The sequence below is a fragment of the Oncorhynchus kisutch genome, unplaced genomic scaffold (genome assembly GCF_002021735.2).
Source record: "Oncorhynchus kisutch isolate 150728-3 unplaced genomic scaffold, Okis_V2 Okis06b-Okis10b_hom, whole genome shotgun sequence".
NCBI classification, from domain to species: Eukaryota; Metazoa; Chordata; class Actinopteri; order Salmoniformes; family Salmonidae; genus Oncorhynchus; species Oncorhynchus kisutch.
In genome coordinates this window covers 712617-731612 of record NW_022261983.1, presented here as the reverse complement: position 1 = coordinate 731612, position 18996 = coordinate 712617, and the positions used below count along the sequence as shown (strand labels likewise).

General features: G+C 48.2%; 1 protein-coding gene across 1 annotated transcript in view; it reads right to left on the bottom strand.

The window, feature by feature from the left end:
- Nucleotides 1-18996, bottom strand: part of LOC109884752 (voltage-dependent T-type calcium channel subunit alpha-1I-like) — a 287147-nt gene that overhangs the window by 46707 nt on the left and 221444 nt on the right. The window contains 6 exon segments of the mRNA XM_031813726.1: nt 288-335; nt 338-479; nt 917-1006; nt 3012-3137; nt 7093-7219; nt 18650-18828. Of these exon segments, the coding sequence (XP_031669586.1) occupies nt 288-335; nt 338-479; nt 917-1006; nt 3012-3137; nt 7093-7219; nt 18650-18828 (712 nt within the window).

Here is an 18996-nt window from a genome sequence, read left to right as displayed (position 1 = left end):
TCTCTCTCCCTCTCACCCTCTCACCCTCTCTCTCCCTCTCATCCTCCCTCCCTTTCTCCCTTTCACCCTCTCTTTCTCCCTCTCATCCTCCCTTTCTCCCTCTATCCCTCTCTCCCTTTCTCCCTCTCATCCTCCCTCTATCCCTCTCTCCCTTTCTCCCTCTCATCCTCCCTCTATCCCTCTCTCCCTTTCTCTCTCTCATCCTTCCTCTATCCCTCTCTCCCTCTCACCCTCCCTCTCTCTCTCCAGGCACCTTGCACTATCTCTTCTTCCTGTCTCTCCCTTACCCCTCCTCTTCTTTTCCATGCGTCTCCGTCGTTTATCCTCTCTCCTTTAGCCTCTTCCACTTCCTGGTTCTGACGGCACTTGTGGAAGTTCTCCACTACCACGCCCACAAACATGTTCAGAACGAAGAAACTGACGATGAGGAGGAAGGAGATGAAGTAGAGGAGCATCCATGGACTGTTGTTGATCACTGGCTAAAGGGAGAGAGGGAGGGAGGGAAGGGAAGGGAGAGGGGGGATGGAGAGGGAGGGAGGCAGGGAGGGGAGAGGGGGAGGGGAGAGGGGGAGGAGAGAGAGAGAGGGAGGGAGGGGAGAGGGGGGATGGAGAGGGAGAGGGAGGGAGGCAGGGAGGGGAGAGGGGAGGAGAGAGGGAGGGAGGGAGGGAGGGGGGATGGAGGCAGGGAGGGGAGAGGGGGAGGAGAGAGGGAGGGAGGGAGAGATGGGGAGGGAGGGAAGAGGGAGGGGGAGAACGAGGGAGAGAGAGAGGAGTGGTGCATGTGAGTGTTTAGTCGAAGGAGGAGAGGGAGAGAAGGAGTTGAGTATGCTCTGATAGATCAGTCAGCCAACACAACTGAAATAATAATACATCTATAGAAATATTATGACTTAATGACCACTATTAGACTAGTTACCTGTTGGTCCACCCCTACAGCATCCAGGCCATGGTACATGATGTTGACCCAACCGTCCTTTGAAGCCAGCACAAACAGGGACATCAGAGCCTGTGGTACAGAACGCACACACATATACACACAGAACACACACAGAACACACACACACACACACACACACACACACACACACACACACACACACACACACACACACACACACACACACACACACACATGCAGAAATGCAGACATACACAGACAGACAGAACACACATGAAATACATGAAATATAAACATACATACAGTGCCTTGCGAAAGTATTCGGCCCCTTGAACTTTGCGACCTTTTGCCACATTTCAGGCTTCAAACATAAAGATATAAAACTGTATTTTGTTGTGAAGAATCAACAACAAGTGGGACACAATCATGAAGTGGAACGACATTTATTGGATATTTCAAACTTTTTTAACAAATCAAAAACTGAAAAATTGGGTGTGCAAAATTATTCAGCCCCCTTAAGTTAATACTTTGTAGCACCACCTTTTGCTGCGATTACAGCTGTAAGTCGCTTGGGGTATGTCTCTATCAGTTTTGCACATCGAGAGACTGACATTTTTTCCCATTCCTCCTTGCAAAACAGCTCGAGCTCAGTGAGGTTGGATGGAGAGCATTTGTGAACAGCAGTTTTCAGTTCTTTCCACAGATTCTCGATTGGATTCAGGTCTGGACTTTGACTTGGCCATTCTAACACCTGGATATGTTTATTTTTGAACCATTCCATTGTAGATTTTGCTTTATGTTTTGGATCATTGTCTTGTTGGAAGACAAATCTCCGTCCCAGTCTCAGGTCTTTTGCAGACTCCATCAGGTTTTCTTCCAGAATGGTCCTGTATTTGGCTCCATCCATCTTCCCATCAATTTTAACCATCTTCCCTGTCCCTGCTGAAGAAAAGCAGGCCCAAACCATGATGCTGCCACCACCATGTTTGACAGTGGGGATGGTGTGTTCAGGGTGATGAGCTGTGTTGCTTTTACGCCAAACATAACGTTTTGCATTGCTGCCAAAAAGTTCAATTTTGGTTTCATCTGACCAGAGCACCTTCTTCCACATGTTTGGTGTGTCTCCCAGGTGGCTTGTGGCAAACTTTAAACAACACTTTTTATGGATATCTTTAAGAAATGGCTTTCTTCTTGCCACTCTTCCATAAAGGCCAGATTTGTGCAATATACGACTGATTGTTGTCCTATGGACAGAGTCTCCCACCTCAGCTGTAGATCTCTGCAGTTCATTCAGAGTGATCATGGGCCTCTTGGCTGCATCTCTGATCAGTCTTCTCCTTGTATGAGCTGAAAGTTTAGAGGGACGGCCAGGTCTTGGTAGATTTGCAGTGGTCTGATACTCCTTCCATTTCAATATTATCGCTTGCACAGTGCTCCTTGGGATGTTTAAAGCTTGGGAAATCTTTTTGTATCCAAATCCGGCTTTAAACTTCTTCACAACAGTATCTCGGACCTGCCTGGTGTGTTCCTTGTTCTTCATGATGCTCTCTGCGCTTTTAACGGACCTCTGAGACTATCACAGTGCAGGTGCATTTATACGGAGACTTGATTACACACAGGTGGATTGTATTTATCATCATTAGTCATTTAGGTCAACATTGGATCATTCAGAGATCCCCAATGAACTTCTGGAGAGAGTTTGCTGCACTGAAAGTAAAGGGGCTGAATAATTTTGCACGCCCAATTTTTCAGTTTTTGATTTGTTAAAAAAGTTTGAAATATCCAATAAATGTCGTTCCACTTCATGATTGTGTCCCACTTGTTGTTGATTCTTCACAAAAAAATACAGTTTTATATCTTTATGTTTGAAGCCTGAAATGTGGCAAAAGGTCGCAAAGTTCAAGGGGGCCGAATACTTTCGCAAGGCACTGTATTAAGACAAAAACACACAGACAAAACATCAGTCCATCGGTCCATTCACCATGTCCATCAGTTCAGTATTTCATACTGGTCCATTCACCATGTCCATCAGTTCAGTATTTCATACTGGTCCATTCACCATGTCCATCAGTTTGACACCTCATCTGAAATTGATACTGGGAGAAATCCTTACCTGTCCCAGGTTGTCAAAGTTGTACTTGTGATGAACCCATTTGTAGTTGGCCTGCAGACAGTCAGACTTGTTGGTGATGTTCTTGACGTCGGGGCCAAAGCAGTAGAAGAACTTCCCTTTGAACAGCTGTCAGGGAACAATGGGAACAATGGACAGAGCCACTTCAGATGACTTGTTGTTACCATAGAAGTGGTTTCTTTCATATGTCATTATCAAAGGATAGACACACTTGATGGAATAATATGGAGGTCATTACATAGATGGTCAAGAATGATTTAGGGAATTGAGAGAGAGGTGGAAGACAGGTGGCAAAGACTGATAAAGACAGAGAAGGGACAGAGACTGAGGGACAGACAACTGTGGGAGGAAGGTGAGGAAACAGAGACACAGAAAGAAAGGTTATATATTGGAGAAGAAAGACAGGGTATATGTTGGAGGAGAAAGAGGGTATATGTTGGAGGAAAAAGAGGGTATATGTTGGAGGAGAAAGAGGGTATATGTTGGAGGAGAAATACAGGGTATATGTTGGAGGAGAAAGAGGGAATATGTTGGAGGAGAAAGAGGGTATATATTGGAGGTGAAAGAGGGTATATGTTGATGGAGAAAGAGGGTATATGGTGATGAGAAAGAGGGCATATGTTGGAGGAGAAAGAGGGTATATGTTGATGGAGAAAGAGGGTATATGTTGGAGGAGAAAGAGGGTATATGTTGATGGAGAAAGAGGGTATATGTTGATGGAGAAAGACAGGGTATATGTTGGAGGAGAAAGACATGGTATATGTTGAAGGAGAAAGACAGGGTAAATGTTGGAGGAGAAAGAGGGTATATGTTGGAGGAGAAAGACAGGGTGTATGTTGGAGGAGAAAGAGGGTATATGTTGGAGGAGAAAGAGGGTATATGTTGGAGGAGAAAGAGGGTATATGTTGATGGAGAAAGAGGGTATATGTTGATGGAGAAAGAGGGTATATGTTGATGGAGAAAGAGGGTATATGTTGGAGGAGAAAGAGGGTATATGTTGATGGAGAAAGAGGGTATATGTTGATGGAGAAAGAGGGTATATGTTGATGGAGAAAGAGGGTATATGTTGGAGGAGAAAGACAGGGTATATGTTGGAGGAGAAAGAGGGTATATGCTGGAGGAGAAAAAGGGAATATGTTGGAGGAGAAAGAGGGTATATGTTGGAGGAGAAAGACAGGGTATATGTTGGAGGAGAAAGACATGCTACATGTTGGAGGAGAAAGACATGGTATATGTTGAAGGAGAAGGACATGGTATATGTTGGAGGAGAAAGAGGGTATATGTTGATGGAGAAAGAGGGTATATGTTGGAGGAGAAAGACAGGGTATATGTTGGAGGAGAAAGAGGGTATATGTTGATGGAGAAAGAGGGTATATGTTGGAGGAGAAAGACAGGGTATATGTTGGAGGAGAAAGACATGGTATATGTTGGATGTGAAAGACAGGGTATATGTTGAAGGAGAAAGAGGGTATATGTTGGAGGAGAAAGTCAGGGTATATGTTGAAGGAGAAAGACAGGGTATATGTTGGAGGAGAAAGAGGGTATATGCTGAAGGAGAAAGACAGGATATATGTTGGAGGAGAAAGAGGGTATATGCTGAAGGAGAAAGACAGGATATATGTTGGAGGAGAAAGAGGGTATATGCTGGAGGAGAAAGACAGGGTATATGTTGGAGGAGAAAGACATGGTATATGTTGGATGTGAAAGACAGGGTATATGTTGAAGGAGAAAGAGGGTATATGTTGGAGGAGAAAGTCAGGGTATATGTTGAAGGAGAAAGACAGGATATATGTTGGAGGAGAAAGAGGGTATATGCTGGAGGAGAAAAAGGGAATATGTTGGAGGAGAAAGAGGGTATATGTTGGAGGAGAAAGACAGGGTATATGTTGGAGGAGAAAGACAGGGTATATGTTGGAGGAGAAAGACATGCTACATGTTGGAGGAGAAAGACATGGTATATGTTGAAGGAGAAGGACATGGTATATGTTGGAGGAGAAAGAGGGTATATGTTGATGGAGAAAGAGGGTATATGTTGGAGGAGAAAGACAGGGTATATGTTGGAGGAGAAAGAGGGTATATGTTGATGGAGAAAGAGGGTATATGTTGGAGGAGAAAGACAGGGTATATGTTGGAGGAGAAAGACATGGTATATGTTGGAGGAGAAAGAGGGTATATGCTGAAGGAGAAAGACAGGATATATGTTGGAGGAGAAAGAGGGTATATGCTGGAGGAGAAAAAGGGAATATGTTGGAGGAGAAAGAGGGTATATGTTGGAGGAGAAAGACAGGGTATATGTTGGAGGAGAAAGACATGCTACATGTTGGAGGAGAAAGACAGGTTGTATGTTGGAGGAGAAAGAGGGTATATGTTGGATGAGAAAGAGGGTATATGTTGGATGAGAAAGAGGGTATATGTTGGAGGAGAAAGACATGGTATATGTTGGAGGAGAAAGACAGGGTGTATGTTGGAGGAGAAAGACAGGGTATATGTTGGAGGAGAAAGAGGGTATATGTTGGAGGAGAAAGACAGGGTATATGTTGGAGCAGAAAAAGGGTATATGTTGGAGGAGAAAGACAGGGTGTATGTTGGAGGAGAAAGAGGGTATATGTTGCAGGAGAAAGAGGGTATATGTTGGAGGAGAAAGACAGGGTATATGTTGGAGGAGAAAGACGGTATATGTTGGAGGAGAAAGACGGGGTATATGTTGGAGGAGAAAAAGGTTATATGGTGAAGGAGAAAGAGGGTATATGTTCGAGGAGAAAGAGGGTATATGTTGGAGGAGAAAGACAGGGTATATGTTGGAGGAGAAAAAGGGTATATGTTGGAAGAGAAAGACAGGGTATATGTTGGAGGAGAAAGACAGGGTATATGTTGGAGGAGAAAAGGGTATATGTTCGAGGAGAAAAAGGGTATATGTTGGAGGAGAAAAGGGGTATATGTTGAAGGAGAAAGACAGGGTATATGTTGGAGGAGAAAGACAGGGTATATGCTGGAGGAGAAAGACAGGGTATATGTTGAAGGAGAAAGACAGGGTATATGTTGAAGGAGAAAGACAGGGTATATGTTGGAGGAGAAAGACAGGGTATATGTTGGAGGAGAAAGACAGGGTATATGTTATAGGAGAAAGACAGGGTATATGTTGGAGGAGAAAGACAGGGTATATGTTATAGGAGAAAGACAGGGTATATGTTGAAGGAGAAATACAGGGTATATGTTGGAGGAGAAAGACATGGTACATGTTGAAGGAGAAAGACAGGGTATATGTTGGAGGAGAAAGACAGGGTATATGTTGAAGGAGAAAGACAGGGTGTATGTTGGAGGAGAAAGACAGGGAATGTGTTATAGGAGAAAGACAGGGTATATGTTGGAGGAGAAAGACAGGGTATATGTTATAGGAGAAAGACAGGGTATATGTTGGAGGAGAAAGACAGGGTATATGTTGAAGGAGAAAGACAGGGTGTATGTTGGAGGAGAAAGACAGGGAATGTGTTATAGGAGAAAGACAGGGTATATGTTGGAGGAGAAAGACAGGGTATATGTTATAGGAGAAAGACAGGGTATATGTTGGAGGAGAAAGACAGGGTATATGTTATAGGAGAAAGACAGGGTATATGTTGAAGGAGAAAGACAGGGTATATCTTATAGGAGAAAGACAGGGTATATGTTGAAGGAGAAAGACAGGGTATGTGTTATAGGAGAAAGACAGGGTATATGTTGGAGGAGAAAGACAGGGTATATGTTATAGGAGAAAGACAGGGTATATGTTATAGGAGAAAGACAGGGTATATGTTATAGGAGAAAGACAGGGTATATGTTGGAGGAGAAAGACAGGGTGTATGTTGTTGGAGAAAGACAGGGTATATGTTATAGGAGAAAGACAGGGTATATGTTATAGGAGAAAGACAGGGTATATGTTGTTGGAGAAAGACAGGGTATATGTTGTTGGAGAAAGACAGGGAATGTGAAATATTGATAAAATGAAGGAACAAGGAAAACAGAGATAGAAAAAAAGACAGAGCAAGAAAGATGGAGAGACAAGTACTCCAAAGATAACAGCCCCTACCTGCACCCCCAGGATACCAAATATGATGAAGAAAGCACAGCAGATAAGGACAATGTTTCCTATAGGTTTCAGAGACGTTATTAGAGTCTCCACTACCAGCTTCAGACCTGGGGCTCGACTGATCACCCTGTAAAAAGACAAACAGAGAGAGAGCAGGAGAGGGATCGAGCGAGAGAGATGAAGGGAGAGAGAGAAGGAGGGATGGAGAGAGAGAGATGGAGGATTAGACAGAGGGAGAGCACGAGAGAGAGAGAAAGAGAGGTAGAAAGGGATGGAGAGTTAGTAAGAGGAGTGCTTCCCAAAATACAGTATTTGCAGCTGACTCAGAGAGGGTAAATCTAAATGTCAAACGTGACATTTTTCTGGTCATTCAGGTATAAGGGAAAGTGAACTCCAGAAAGAGTAGCTACTGCATGAGGAACAGCTAATGGGGATCCTAACAAACTAAACTGACCCCAAATCACCAAAAGAAACAATACTGCACAACTAATCTGTTTTCACGACTATGGAGCAAGGACATTATGTGAACCTCCCCATAGTGTGACCTACCTACCTACCTGAGGGGGTGCAGTGTGTCTATAGTGTGTCCTCCCTACCTGAGGGGGTGCAGTGTGTCTATAGTGTGTCCTCCCTACCTGAGGGGGTGCAGTGTTTCTATAGTGTGTCCTCCCTACCTGAGGGGGTGCAGTGTGTCTGTAGTGTGTCCTCCCTACCTGAGGGGGTGCAGTGTTTCTATAGTGTGTCCTCCCTACCTGAGGGGGTGCAGTGTGTCTATAGTGTGTCCTCCCTACCTGAGGGGGTGCAGTGTGTCTATAGTGTGTCCTCCCTACCTGAGGGGGTGCAGTGTGTCTATAGTGTGTCCTCCCTACCTGAGGGGGTGCAGTGTGTCTGTAGTGTGTCCTCCCTACCTGAGGGGGTGCAGTGTGTCTATAGTGTGGCCTCCCTACCTGAGGGGGTGCAGTGTGTCTATAGTGTGTCCTCCCTACCTGAGGGGGTGCAGTGTGTCTAGTGTGTCCTCCCTACCTGAGGGGGTGCAGTGTGTCTATAGTGTGTCCTCCCTACCTGAGGGGGTGCAGTGTGTCTGTAGTGTGTCCTCCCTATCTGAGGGGGTGCAGTGTGTCTATAGTGTGTCCTCCCTACCTGAGGGGGTGCAGTGTGTCTGTAGTGTGTCCTCCCTACCTGAGGGGGTGCAGTGTGTCTGTAGTGTGTCCTACCTACCTGAGGGGGTGCAGTGTGTCCTCCCTACCTGAGGGGGTGCAGTGTGTCTATAGTGTGTCCTCCCTACCTGAGTGGGTGCAGTGTGTCTATAGTGTGTCCTCCCTACCTGAGGGGGTGCAGTATGTCTGTAGTATGTCCTCCCTACAAGAGGGCAGTGTATCTGTAGTATGTCCTACCTACATGAGGGGGTGCAGTGTATCTGTAGTATGTCCTCCCTACACGAGGAGGTGCAGTGTTATCTGTAGTATGTCCTCCCTACATGAGGGGGTGCAGTGTATCTGTAGTATGTCCTCCCTACACGAGGAGGTGCAGTGTGTCTGTAGTATGCCCTCCCTACATGAGGGGGTGCAGTGTATCTGTAGTATGTCCTCCCTACACGAGGAGGTGCAGTGTATCTGTAGTATGTCCTCCCTACATGAGGGGGTGCAGTGTGTCTGTAGTATGTCCTCCTGACATGAGGAGGTGCAGTGTGTCTGTAGTATGCCCTCCCTACATGAGGGGGTGCAGTGTGTCTGTAGTATGTCCTCCCTACATGAGGGGGTGCAGTGTGTCTGTAGTATGTCCTCCCTACATGAGGGGGTGCAGTGTGTCTGTAGTATGTCCTACTTACATGAGGAGATGCAGTGTGTCTGTGGTATGTCCTCCCTACAAGAGGGCAGTGTATCTGTAGTATGTCCTACCTACATGAGGGGGTGCAGTGTATCTGTAGTATGTCCTCCCTACACGAGGAGGTGCAGTGTATCTGTAGTATGTCCTCCCTACATGAGGGGGTGCAGTGTGTCTGTAGTATGTCCTCCCGACATGAGGAGGTGCAGTGTGTCTGTAGTATGCCCTCCCTACATGAGGGGGTGCAGTGTGTCTGTAGTATGTCCTCCCTACCTGAGGGGATGCAGTGTATCTGTAGTATGTCCTCCCTACATGAGGAGGTGCAGTGTATCTGTAGTATGTCCTCCCTACATGAGGAGGTGCAGTGTGTCTGTAGTATGTCCTCCCTACATGAGGGCAGTGTGTCTGTAGAATGTCCTCCCTACCTGAGGGGATGCAGTGTATCTGTAGTATGTCCTCCCTACATGAGGAGCCGCAGTGTGTCTGTAGTATGTCCTCCCTACATGAGGAGGTGCAGTGTGTCTATAGTATGTCCTCCCTACCTGAGGGGGTGCAGTATGTCTGTAGTATGTCCTCCCTACCTGAGGGGATGCAGTGTATCTGTAGTATGTCCTCCCTACATGAGGCGGTGCAGTGTGTCTGTAGTATGTCCTCCCTACATGAGGGGGTGCAGTGTGTCTGTAGTATGTCCTCCCTACATGAGGAGGTGCAGTGTGTCTGTAGTATGTCCTCCCTACCTGAGGGGATGCAGTGTATCTGTAGTATGTCCTCCCTACATGAGGGGGTGCAGTGTGTCTGTAGTATGTCCTCCCGACATGAGGAGGTGCAGTGTGTCTGTAGTATGCCCTCCCTACATGAGGGGGTGCAGTGTATCTGTAGTATGTCCTCCCTACACGAGGAGGTGCAGTGTATCTGTAGTATGTCCTCCCTACATGAGGGGGTGCAGTGTGTCTGTAGTATGTCCTCCCGACATGAGGAGGTGCAGTGTGTCTGTAGTATGCCCTCCCTACATGAGGGGGTGCAGTGTGTCTGTAGTATGTTCTCCCTACATGAGGGGGTGCAGTGTGTCTGTAGTATGTCCTCCCTACATGAGGAGGTGCAGTGTGTCTGTAGTATGTCCTCCCTACATGAGGGGGTGCAGTGTGTCTGTAGTATGTCCTACCTACATGAGGAGGTGCAGTGTGTCGGTGGTATGTCCTCCCTACATGAGGAGGTGCAGTGTGTCTGTAGTATGTCCTCCCTACCTGAGGGGGTGCAGTGTGTCTCTAGTATGTCCTCCCTACCTGAGGGGATGCAGTGTATCTGTAGTATGTCCTCCCTACATGAGGAGGTGCAGTGTATCTGTAGTATGTCCTCCCTACATGAGGAGGTGCAGTGTGTCTGTAGTATGTCCTCCCTACATGAGGGCAGTGTGTCTGTAGAATGTCCTCCCTACCTGAGGGGATGCAGTGTATCTGTAGTATGTCCTCCCTACATGAGGAGCCGCAGTGTGTCTGTAGTATGTCCTCCCTACATGAGGAGGTGCAGTGTGTCTATAGTATGTCCTCCCTACCTGAGGGGGTGCAGTATGTCTGTAGTATGTCCTCCCTACCTGAGGGGATGCAGTGTATCTGTAGTATGTCCTCCCTACATGAGGCGGTGCAGTGTGTCTGTAGTATGTCCTCCCTACATGAGGGGGTGCAGTGTGTCTGTAGTATGTCCTCCCTACATGAGGAGGTGCAGTGTGTCTGTAGTTTGTCCTCCCTACCTGAGGGGATGCAGTGTATCTGTAGTATGTCCTCCCTACATGAGGGGGTGCAGTGTGTCTGTAGTATGTCCTCCCTACATGAGGGGGTGCAGTGTGTCTGTAGTATGTCCTACTTACATGAGGAGGTGCAGTGTGTCTGTGGTATGTCCTCCCTACAAGAGGGCAGTGTATCTGTAGTATGTCCTCCCTACATGAGGGGGTGCAGTGTGTCTGTAGTATGTCCTACCTACATGAGGAGGTGCAGTGTGTCGGTGGTATGTCCTCCCTACATGAGGAGGTGCAGTGTGTCTGTAGTATGTCCTCCCTACCTGAGGGGGTGCAGTGTGTCTCTAGTATGTCCTCCCTACCTGAGGGGATGCAGTGTATCTGTAGTATGTCCTCCCTACATGAGGAGGTGCAGTGTATCTGTAGTATGTCCTCCCTACATGAGGAGGTGCAGTGTGTCTGTAGTATGTCCTCCCTACATGAGGGCAGTGTGTCTGTAGAATGTCCTCCCTACCTGAGGGGATGCAGTGTATCTGTAGTATGTCCTCCCTACATGAGGAGCCGCAGTGTGTCTGTAGTATGTCCTCCCTACATGAGGAGGTGCAGTGTGTCTATAGTATGTCCTCCCTACCTGAGGGGGTGCAGTATGTCTGTAGTATGTCCTCCCTACCTGAGGGGATGCAGTGTATCTGTAGTATGTCCTCCCTACATGAGGCGGTGCAGTGTGTCTGTAGTATGTCCTCCCTACATGAGGGGGTGCAGTGTGTCTGTAGTATGTCCTCCCTACATGAGGAGGTGCAGTGTGTCTGTAGTTTGTCCTCCCTACCTGAGGGGATGCAGTGTATCTGTAGTATGTCCTCCCTACATGAGGGGGTGCAGTGTGTCTGTAGTATGTCCTCCCTACATGAGGGGGTGCAGTGTGTCTGTAGTATGTCCTACTTACATGAGGAGGTGCAGTGTGTCTGTGGTATGTCCTCCCTACAAGAGGGCAGTGTATCTGTAGTATGTCCTCCCTACACGAGGAGGTGCAGTGTTATCTGTAGTATGTCCTCCCTACATGAGGGGGTGCAGTGTGTCTGTAGTATGTCCTCCCGACATGAGGAGGTGCAGTGTGTCTGTAGTATGCCCTCCCTACATGAGGGGGTGCAGTGTATCTGTAGTATGTCCTCCCTATACGAGGAGGTGCAGTGTATCTGTAGTATGTCCTCCCTACATGAGGAGGTGCAGTGTGTCTGTAGTATGCCCTCCCTACATGAGGGGGTGCAGTGTGTCTGTAGTATGTTCTCCCTACATGAGGGGGTGCAGTGTGTCTGTAGTATGTCCTCCCTACATGAGGAGGTGCAGTGTGTCTGTAGTATGTCCTCCCTACATGAGGGGGTGCAGTGTGTCTGTAGTATGTCCTACCTACATGAGGAGGTGCAGTGTGTCGGTGGTATGTCCTCCCTACATGAGGAGGTGCAGTGTGTCTGTAGTATGTCCTCCCTACCTGAGGGGGTGCAGTGTGTCTCTAGTATGTCCTCCCTACCTGAGGGGATGCAGTGTATCTGTAGTATGTCCTCCCTACATGAGGAGGTGCAGTGTATCTGTAGTATGTCCTCCCTACATGAGGAGGTGCAGTGTGTCTGTAGTATGTCCTCCCTACATGAGGGCAGTGTGTCTGTAGAATGTCCTCCCTACCTGAGGGGATGCAGTGTATCTGTAGTATGTCCTCCCTACATGAGGAGCCGCAGTGTGTCTGTAGTATGTCCTCCCTACATGAGGAGGTGCAGTGTGTCTATAGTATGTCCTCCCTACCTGAGGGGGTGCAGTATGTCTGTAGTATGTCCTCCCTACCTGAGGGGATGCAGTGTATCTGTAGTATGTCCTCCCTACATGAGGCGGTGCAGTGTGTCTGTAGTATGTCCTCCCTACATGAGGGGGTGCAGTGTGTCTGTAGTATGTCCTCCCTACATGAGGAGGTGCAGTGTGTCTGTAGTTTGTCCTCCCTACCTGAGGGGATGCAGTGTATCTGTAGTATGTCCTCCCTACATGAGGGGGTGCAGTGTGTCTGTAGTATGTCCTCCCTACATGAGGGGGTGCAGTGTGTCTGTAGTATGTCCTACTTACATGAGGAGGTGCAGTGTGTCTGTGGTATGTCCTCCCTACAAGAGGGCAGTGTATCTGTAGTATGTCCTCCCTACACGAGGAGGTGCAGTGTTATCTGTAGTATGTCCTCCCTACATGAGGGGGTGCAGTGTGTCTGTAGTATGTCCTCCCGACATGAGGAGGTGCAGTGTGTCTGTAGTATGCCCTCCCTACATGAGGGGGTGCAGTGTATCTGTAGTATGTCCTCCCTATACGAGGAGGTGCAGTGTATCTGTAGTATGTCCTCCCTACATGAGGGGGTGCAGTGTGTCTGTAGTATGTCCTCCCGACATGAGGAGATGCAATTTATCTGTGGTATGTCCTCCCTAAATGAGGGGGTGCAGTGTGTCTGTGGTATGTCCTCCCTACATGAGGAGGTGCAGTGTGTCTGTAGTATGTCCTCCCTACATGAGGAGGTGCAGTGTGTCTGTGGTATGTCCTCCCTAAATAAGGGGGTGCAGTGTGTCTGTGGTATGTCCTCCCTACATGAGGGGGTGCAGTGTGTCTGTGGTATGTCCTCCCTATATGAGGAGGTGCAGTGTGTCTGTAGTATGTCCTCCCTACATGAGGGCGGTGTATCTGTAGTATGTCCTCCCTACATGAGGGGATGCAGTGTGTCTGTGGTATGTCCTCCCTACATGAGGGCAGTGTATCTGTAGTATGTCCTCCCTACATGAGGGGGTGCAGTGTATCTGTGGTATGTCCTCCCTATATGAGGAGGTGCAGTGTGTCTGTAGTATGTCCTCCCTACATGAGGGCGGTGTATCTGTAGTATGTCCTCCCTACATGAGGGGATGCAGTGTGTCTGTGGTATGTCCTCCCTACATGAGGAGGTGCAGTGTGTCTGTGGTATGTCCTCCCTACATGAGGGGGTGCAGCGTGTCTGTAGTATGTCCTCCCTACATGAGGGGGTGCAGTGTGTCTGTCGTATGTCCTCCCTACATGAGGAGGTGCAATGTATCTGTGGAATCTTCCATTCCTCTCAAAAATTTTAGAGAAGGCTGTTGCGCAGCAACTCACTGCCTTCCTGAAGACAAACAATGTATACGAAATGCTTCAGTCTGGTTTTAGACCCCATCATAGCACTGAGACGGCACTTGTGAAGGTGGTAAATGACATTTTAATGGCATCGGACCGAGGCTCTGCATCTGTCCTCGTGCTCCTAGACCTTAGTGCTGCTTTTGATACCATCGATCACCACATTCTTTTGGAGAGATTGGAAACCCAAATTGGTCTACACGGACATGTTCTGGCCTGGTTTAGATCTTATCTGTCGGAAAGATATCAGTTTGTCTCTGTGAATGGTTTGTCCTCTGACAAATCAACTGTAAATTTCGGTGTTCCTCAAGGTTCCGTTTTAGGACCACTATTGTTTTCACTATATATTTTACCTCTTGGGGATGTTATTCGAAAACATAATGTAAACTTTCACTGCTATGCGGATGACACACAGCTGTACATTTCAATGAAACATGGTGAAGCCCCAAAATTGCCCTCGCTAGAAGCATGTGTTTCAGACATAAGGAAGTGGATGGCTGCAAACTTTCTACTATTAAACTCGGACAAAACAGAGATGCTTGTTCTAGGTCCCAAGAAACAAAGAGATCTTCTGTTGAATCTGACAATTAATCTTAATGGTTGTACAGTCGTCTCAAATAAAACTGTGAAGGACCTCGGCGTTACTCTGGACCCTGATCTCTCTTTTGAAGAACATATCAAGACTATTTCGAGGACAGCTTTTTTCCATCTACGTAACATTGCAAAAATCAGAAACTTTCTGTCCAAAAATGATGCAGAAAAATTAATCCATGCTTTTGTCACTTCTAGGTTAGACTACTGCAATGCTCTATTTTCCGGCTACCCGGATAAAGCACTAAATAAACTTCAGTTAGTGCTAAATACGGCTGCTAGAATCCTGACTAGAACCAAAAAATTTGATCATATTACTCCAGTGCTAGCCTCTCTACACTGGCTTCCTGTCAAAGCAAGGGCTGATTTCAAGGTTTTACTGCTAACCTACAAAGCATTACATGGGCTTGCTCCTGCCTATCTCTCTGATTTGGTCCTGCCGTACATACCTACACGTACGCTACGGTCACAAGACGCAGGCCTCCTAATTGTCCCTAGAATTTCTAAGCAAACAGCTGGAGGCAGGGCTTTCTCCTATAGAGCTCCATTTTTATGGAACGGTCTGCCTACCCATGTCAGAGACTCAAACTCGGTCTCAACCTTTAAGTCTTTACTGAAGACTCATCTCTTCAGTGGGTCATATGATTGAGTGTAGTCTGGCCCAGGAGTGGGAAGGTGAACGGAAAGGCTCTGGAGCAACGAACCGCCCTTGCTGTCTCTGCCTGGCCGGTTCCCCTCTTTCCACTGGGATTCTCTGCCTCTAACCCTATTACAGGGGCTGAGTCACTGGCTTGCTGGGGCTCTCTCATGCCGTCCCTGGAGGGGGTGCGTCACCTGAGTGGGTTGATTCACTGTTGTGGTCATCCTGTCTGGGTTGGCGCCCCCCCCCCCCCTTGGGTTGTGCCGTGGCGGAGATCTTTGTGGGCTATACTCAGCCTTGTCTCAGGATGGTAAGTTGGTGGTTGAAGATATCCCTCTAGTGGTGTGGGGGCTGTGCTTTGGCAAAGTGGGTGGGGTTATATCCTTCCTGTTTGGCCCTGTCCGGGGGTGTCCTCGGATGGGGCCACAGTGTCTCCTGACCCCTCCTGTCTCAGCCTCCAGTATTTATGCTGCAGTAGTTTATGTGTCGGGGGGCTGGGGTCAGTTTGTTATATCTGGAGTACTTCTCCTGTCCTATTCGGTGTCCTGTGTGAATCTAAGTGTGTGTTCTCTAATTCTCTCCTTCTCTCTTTCTTTCTCTCTCTTGGAGGACCTGAGCCCTAGGACCATGCCCCAGGACTACCTGACATGATGACTCCTTGCTGTCCCCAGTCCACCTGGCCATGCTGCTGTTCCAGTTTCAACTGACCTGAGCCCTAGGACCATGCCCCAGGACTACCTGACATGAATACTCCTTGCTGTCCCCAGTCTACCTGGCCATGCTGCTGCTCCAGTTTCAACTTCCACCTGACTGTGCTGCTGCTCTAGTTTCAACTGTTCTGCCTTATTATTATTCGACCATGCTGGTCATTTATGAACATTGAACATCTTGACCATGTTCTGTTATAATCTCCACCCGGCACAGCCAGAAGAGGACTGGCCACCCCACATAGCCTGGTTCCTCTCTAGGTTTCTTCCTAGGTATTGGCCTTTCTAGGGAGTTTTTCCTAGCCACCGTGCTTCTCCACCTGCATTGCTTGCTGTTTGGGGTTTTAGGCCGGGTTTCTGTACAGCACTTTGAGATATCAGCTGATGTACGAAGGGCTATATAAATAAATTTGATTTGATTTGATTTGATATGTCCTCCCTACATATGGGGGTGCAGTGTGTCTGTGGTATGTCCTCCCTACATGAGGAGGTGCAGTGTGTCTGTAGTATGTCCTCCCTACATGAGGAGGTGCAGTGTGTCTGTGGTATGTCCTCCCTAAATAAGGGGGTGCAGTGTGTCTGTGGTATGTCCTCCCTACATGAGGGGGTGCAGTGTGTCTGTGGTATGTCCTCCCTACATGAGGGGGTGCAGTGTGTCTGTAGTATGTCCTCCCTACATGAGGGGGTGCAGTGTGTCTGTAGTATGTTCTCCCTACATGAGGGGGTGCAGTGTGTCTGTGGTATGTCCTCCCTACATGAGGAGGTGCAGTGTGTCTGTAGTATGTCCTCCCTACATGAGGAGGTGCAGTGTGTCTGTGGTATGTCCTCCCTAAATAAGGGGGTGCAGTGTGTCTGTGGTATGTCCTCCCTACATGAGGGGGTGCAGTGTGTCTGTGGTATGTCCTCCCTATATGAGGAGGTGCAGTGTGTCTGTAGTATGTCCTCCCTACATGAGGGCGGTGTATCTGTAGTATGTCCTCCCTACATGAGGGGATGCAGTGTGTCTGTGGTATGTCCTCCCTACATGAGGGCAGTGTATCTGTAGTATGTCCTCCCTACATGAGGGGGTGCAGTGTATCTGTGGTATGTCCTCCCTATATGAGGAGGTGCAGTGTGTCTGTAGTATGTCCTCCCTACATGAGGGCGGTGTATCTGTAGTATGTCCTCCCTACATGAGGGGATGCAGTGTGTCTGTGGTATGTCCTCCCTACATGAGGAGGTGCAGTGTGTCTGTGGTATGTCCTCCCTACATGAGGGGGTGCAGCGTGTCTGTAGTATGTCCTCCCTACATGAGGGGGTGCAGTGTGTCTGTCGTATGTCCTCCCTACATGAGGAGGTGCAATGTATCTGTGGTATGTCCTCCCTACATATGGGGGTGCAGTGTGTCTGTGGTATGTCCTCCCTACATGAGGAGGTGCAGTGTGTCTGTAGTATGTCCTCCCTACATGAGGAGGTGCAGTGTGTCTGTGGTATGTCCTCCCTAAATAAGGGGGTGCAGTGTGTCTGTGGTATGTCCTCCCTACATGAGGGGGTGCAGTGTGTCTGTGGTATGTCCTCCCTACATGAGGGGGTGCAGTGTGTCTGTAGTATGTCCTCCCTACATGAGGGGGTGCAGTGTGTCTGTAGTATGTCCTCCCTACATGAGGGGGTGCAGTGTGTCTGTAGTATGTCCTCCCTACATGAGGAGGTGCAGTGTATCTGTAGTATGTCCTCCCTACATGAGGGCAGTGTGCCTGTGGTATGTCCTCCCTACATGAGGAGGTGCAGTGTATCTGTAGTATGTCCTCCCTACATGAGGAGGTGCAGTGTATCTGTAGTATGTCCTCCCTACATGAGGGCAGTGTGTCTGTAGTATGTCCTCCCTTCATGAGGTGCAGTGTATCTGTAGTATGTCCTCCCGACATGAGGAGGTGCAGTGTATCTGTAGTATGTCTTCCCTACATGAGGAGGTGCAGTGTATCTGTAGTATGTCCTCCCTACATGAGGTGCAGTGTATCTGTAGTATGTCTTCCCTACATGAGGAGGTGCAGTGTATCTGTAGTATGTCTTCCCTACATGAGGGCAGTGTGTCTGTAGTATGTCCTCCCTACATGAGGGCAGTGTGCCTGTGGTATGTCCTCCCTACATGAGGGCAGTGTGTCTGTAGTATGTCCTCCCTACATGAGGGGGTGCAGTGTGTCTGTAGTATGTCCTCCCTACATGAGGGGGTGCAGTGTGTCTGTAGTATGCCCTCCCTACATGAGGGGGTGCAGTGTGTCTGTAGTATGTCCTCCCTACATGAGGGGGTGCAGTGTGTCTGTAGTATGTCCTCCCTACATGAGGGGGTGCAGTGTGTCTGTAGAATGTCCTACCTACCCAAGGGGGTGCAGTGTGTCTGTGGTATGTCCTACCTACCTGAAGGGGTGCAGTGTGTCTGTAGTATGTCCTCCCTACATGAGGGGGTGCTGTGTGTCTGTAGTATGTTCTACCTACCTGAAGGGGTGCAGTGTGTCTGTGGTATATCCTACCTACCTGAGGGGGCGCAGTGTGTCTGTAGTATGTCCTCCCTACATGAGGGGGTGCAGTTTGTCTGTAGTATGTCCTACCTACCTGAAGGGGTGCAGTGTGTCTGTAGTATGTCCTCCCTACCTGAGGGGATGCAGTGTATCTGTAGTATGTCCTCCCTACATGAGGAGATGCAATTTATCTGTGGTATGTCCTCCCTAAATGAGGGGGTGCAGTGTGTCTGTGGTATGTCCTCCCTACATGAGGAGGTGCAGTGTGTCTGTAGTATGTCCTCCCTACATGAGGAGGTGCAGTGTGTCTGTGGTATGTCCTCCCTAAATAAGGGGGTGCCGTGTGTCTGTAGTATGTCCTACCTACCTGAAGGGGTGCAGTGTGTCTTTAGTATGTCCTACCTACCTGAGGGGGCGCAGTGTGCGGAGCAATCTGAGAACTCTCAGCACACCCAGAATCTTAGCCCCGCCCGCCATTGACACCACAATGTCAATCAACGACACAAAGACCAGGAAGCCGTCCAACACGTTCCAGCTGCTTTTCAGATATGCCTGTTCCCCTATATACAGGCCCATAGACACCACCTATTGGGAGGGGGAGGGAGATAGAGAGGGGCAGGAGGGGGAGATAGGTTGTGAGTGAGGTATGTTATCAACAGGTACACCCGGTGACCTATATACAGTCCCATAGTATAGGAAGAATTGAAAATGCCAGAATAACATTGAATAAAGTTGGTACAATTGCAGAATTAT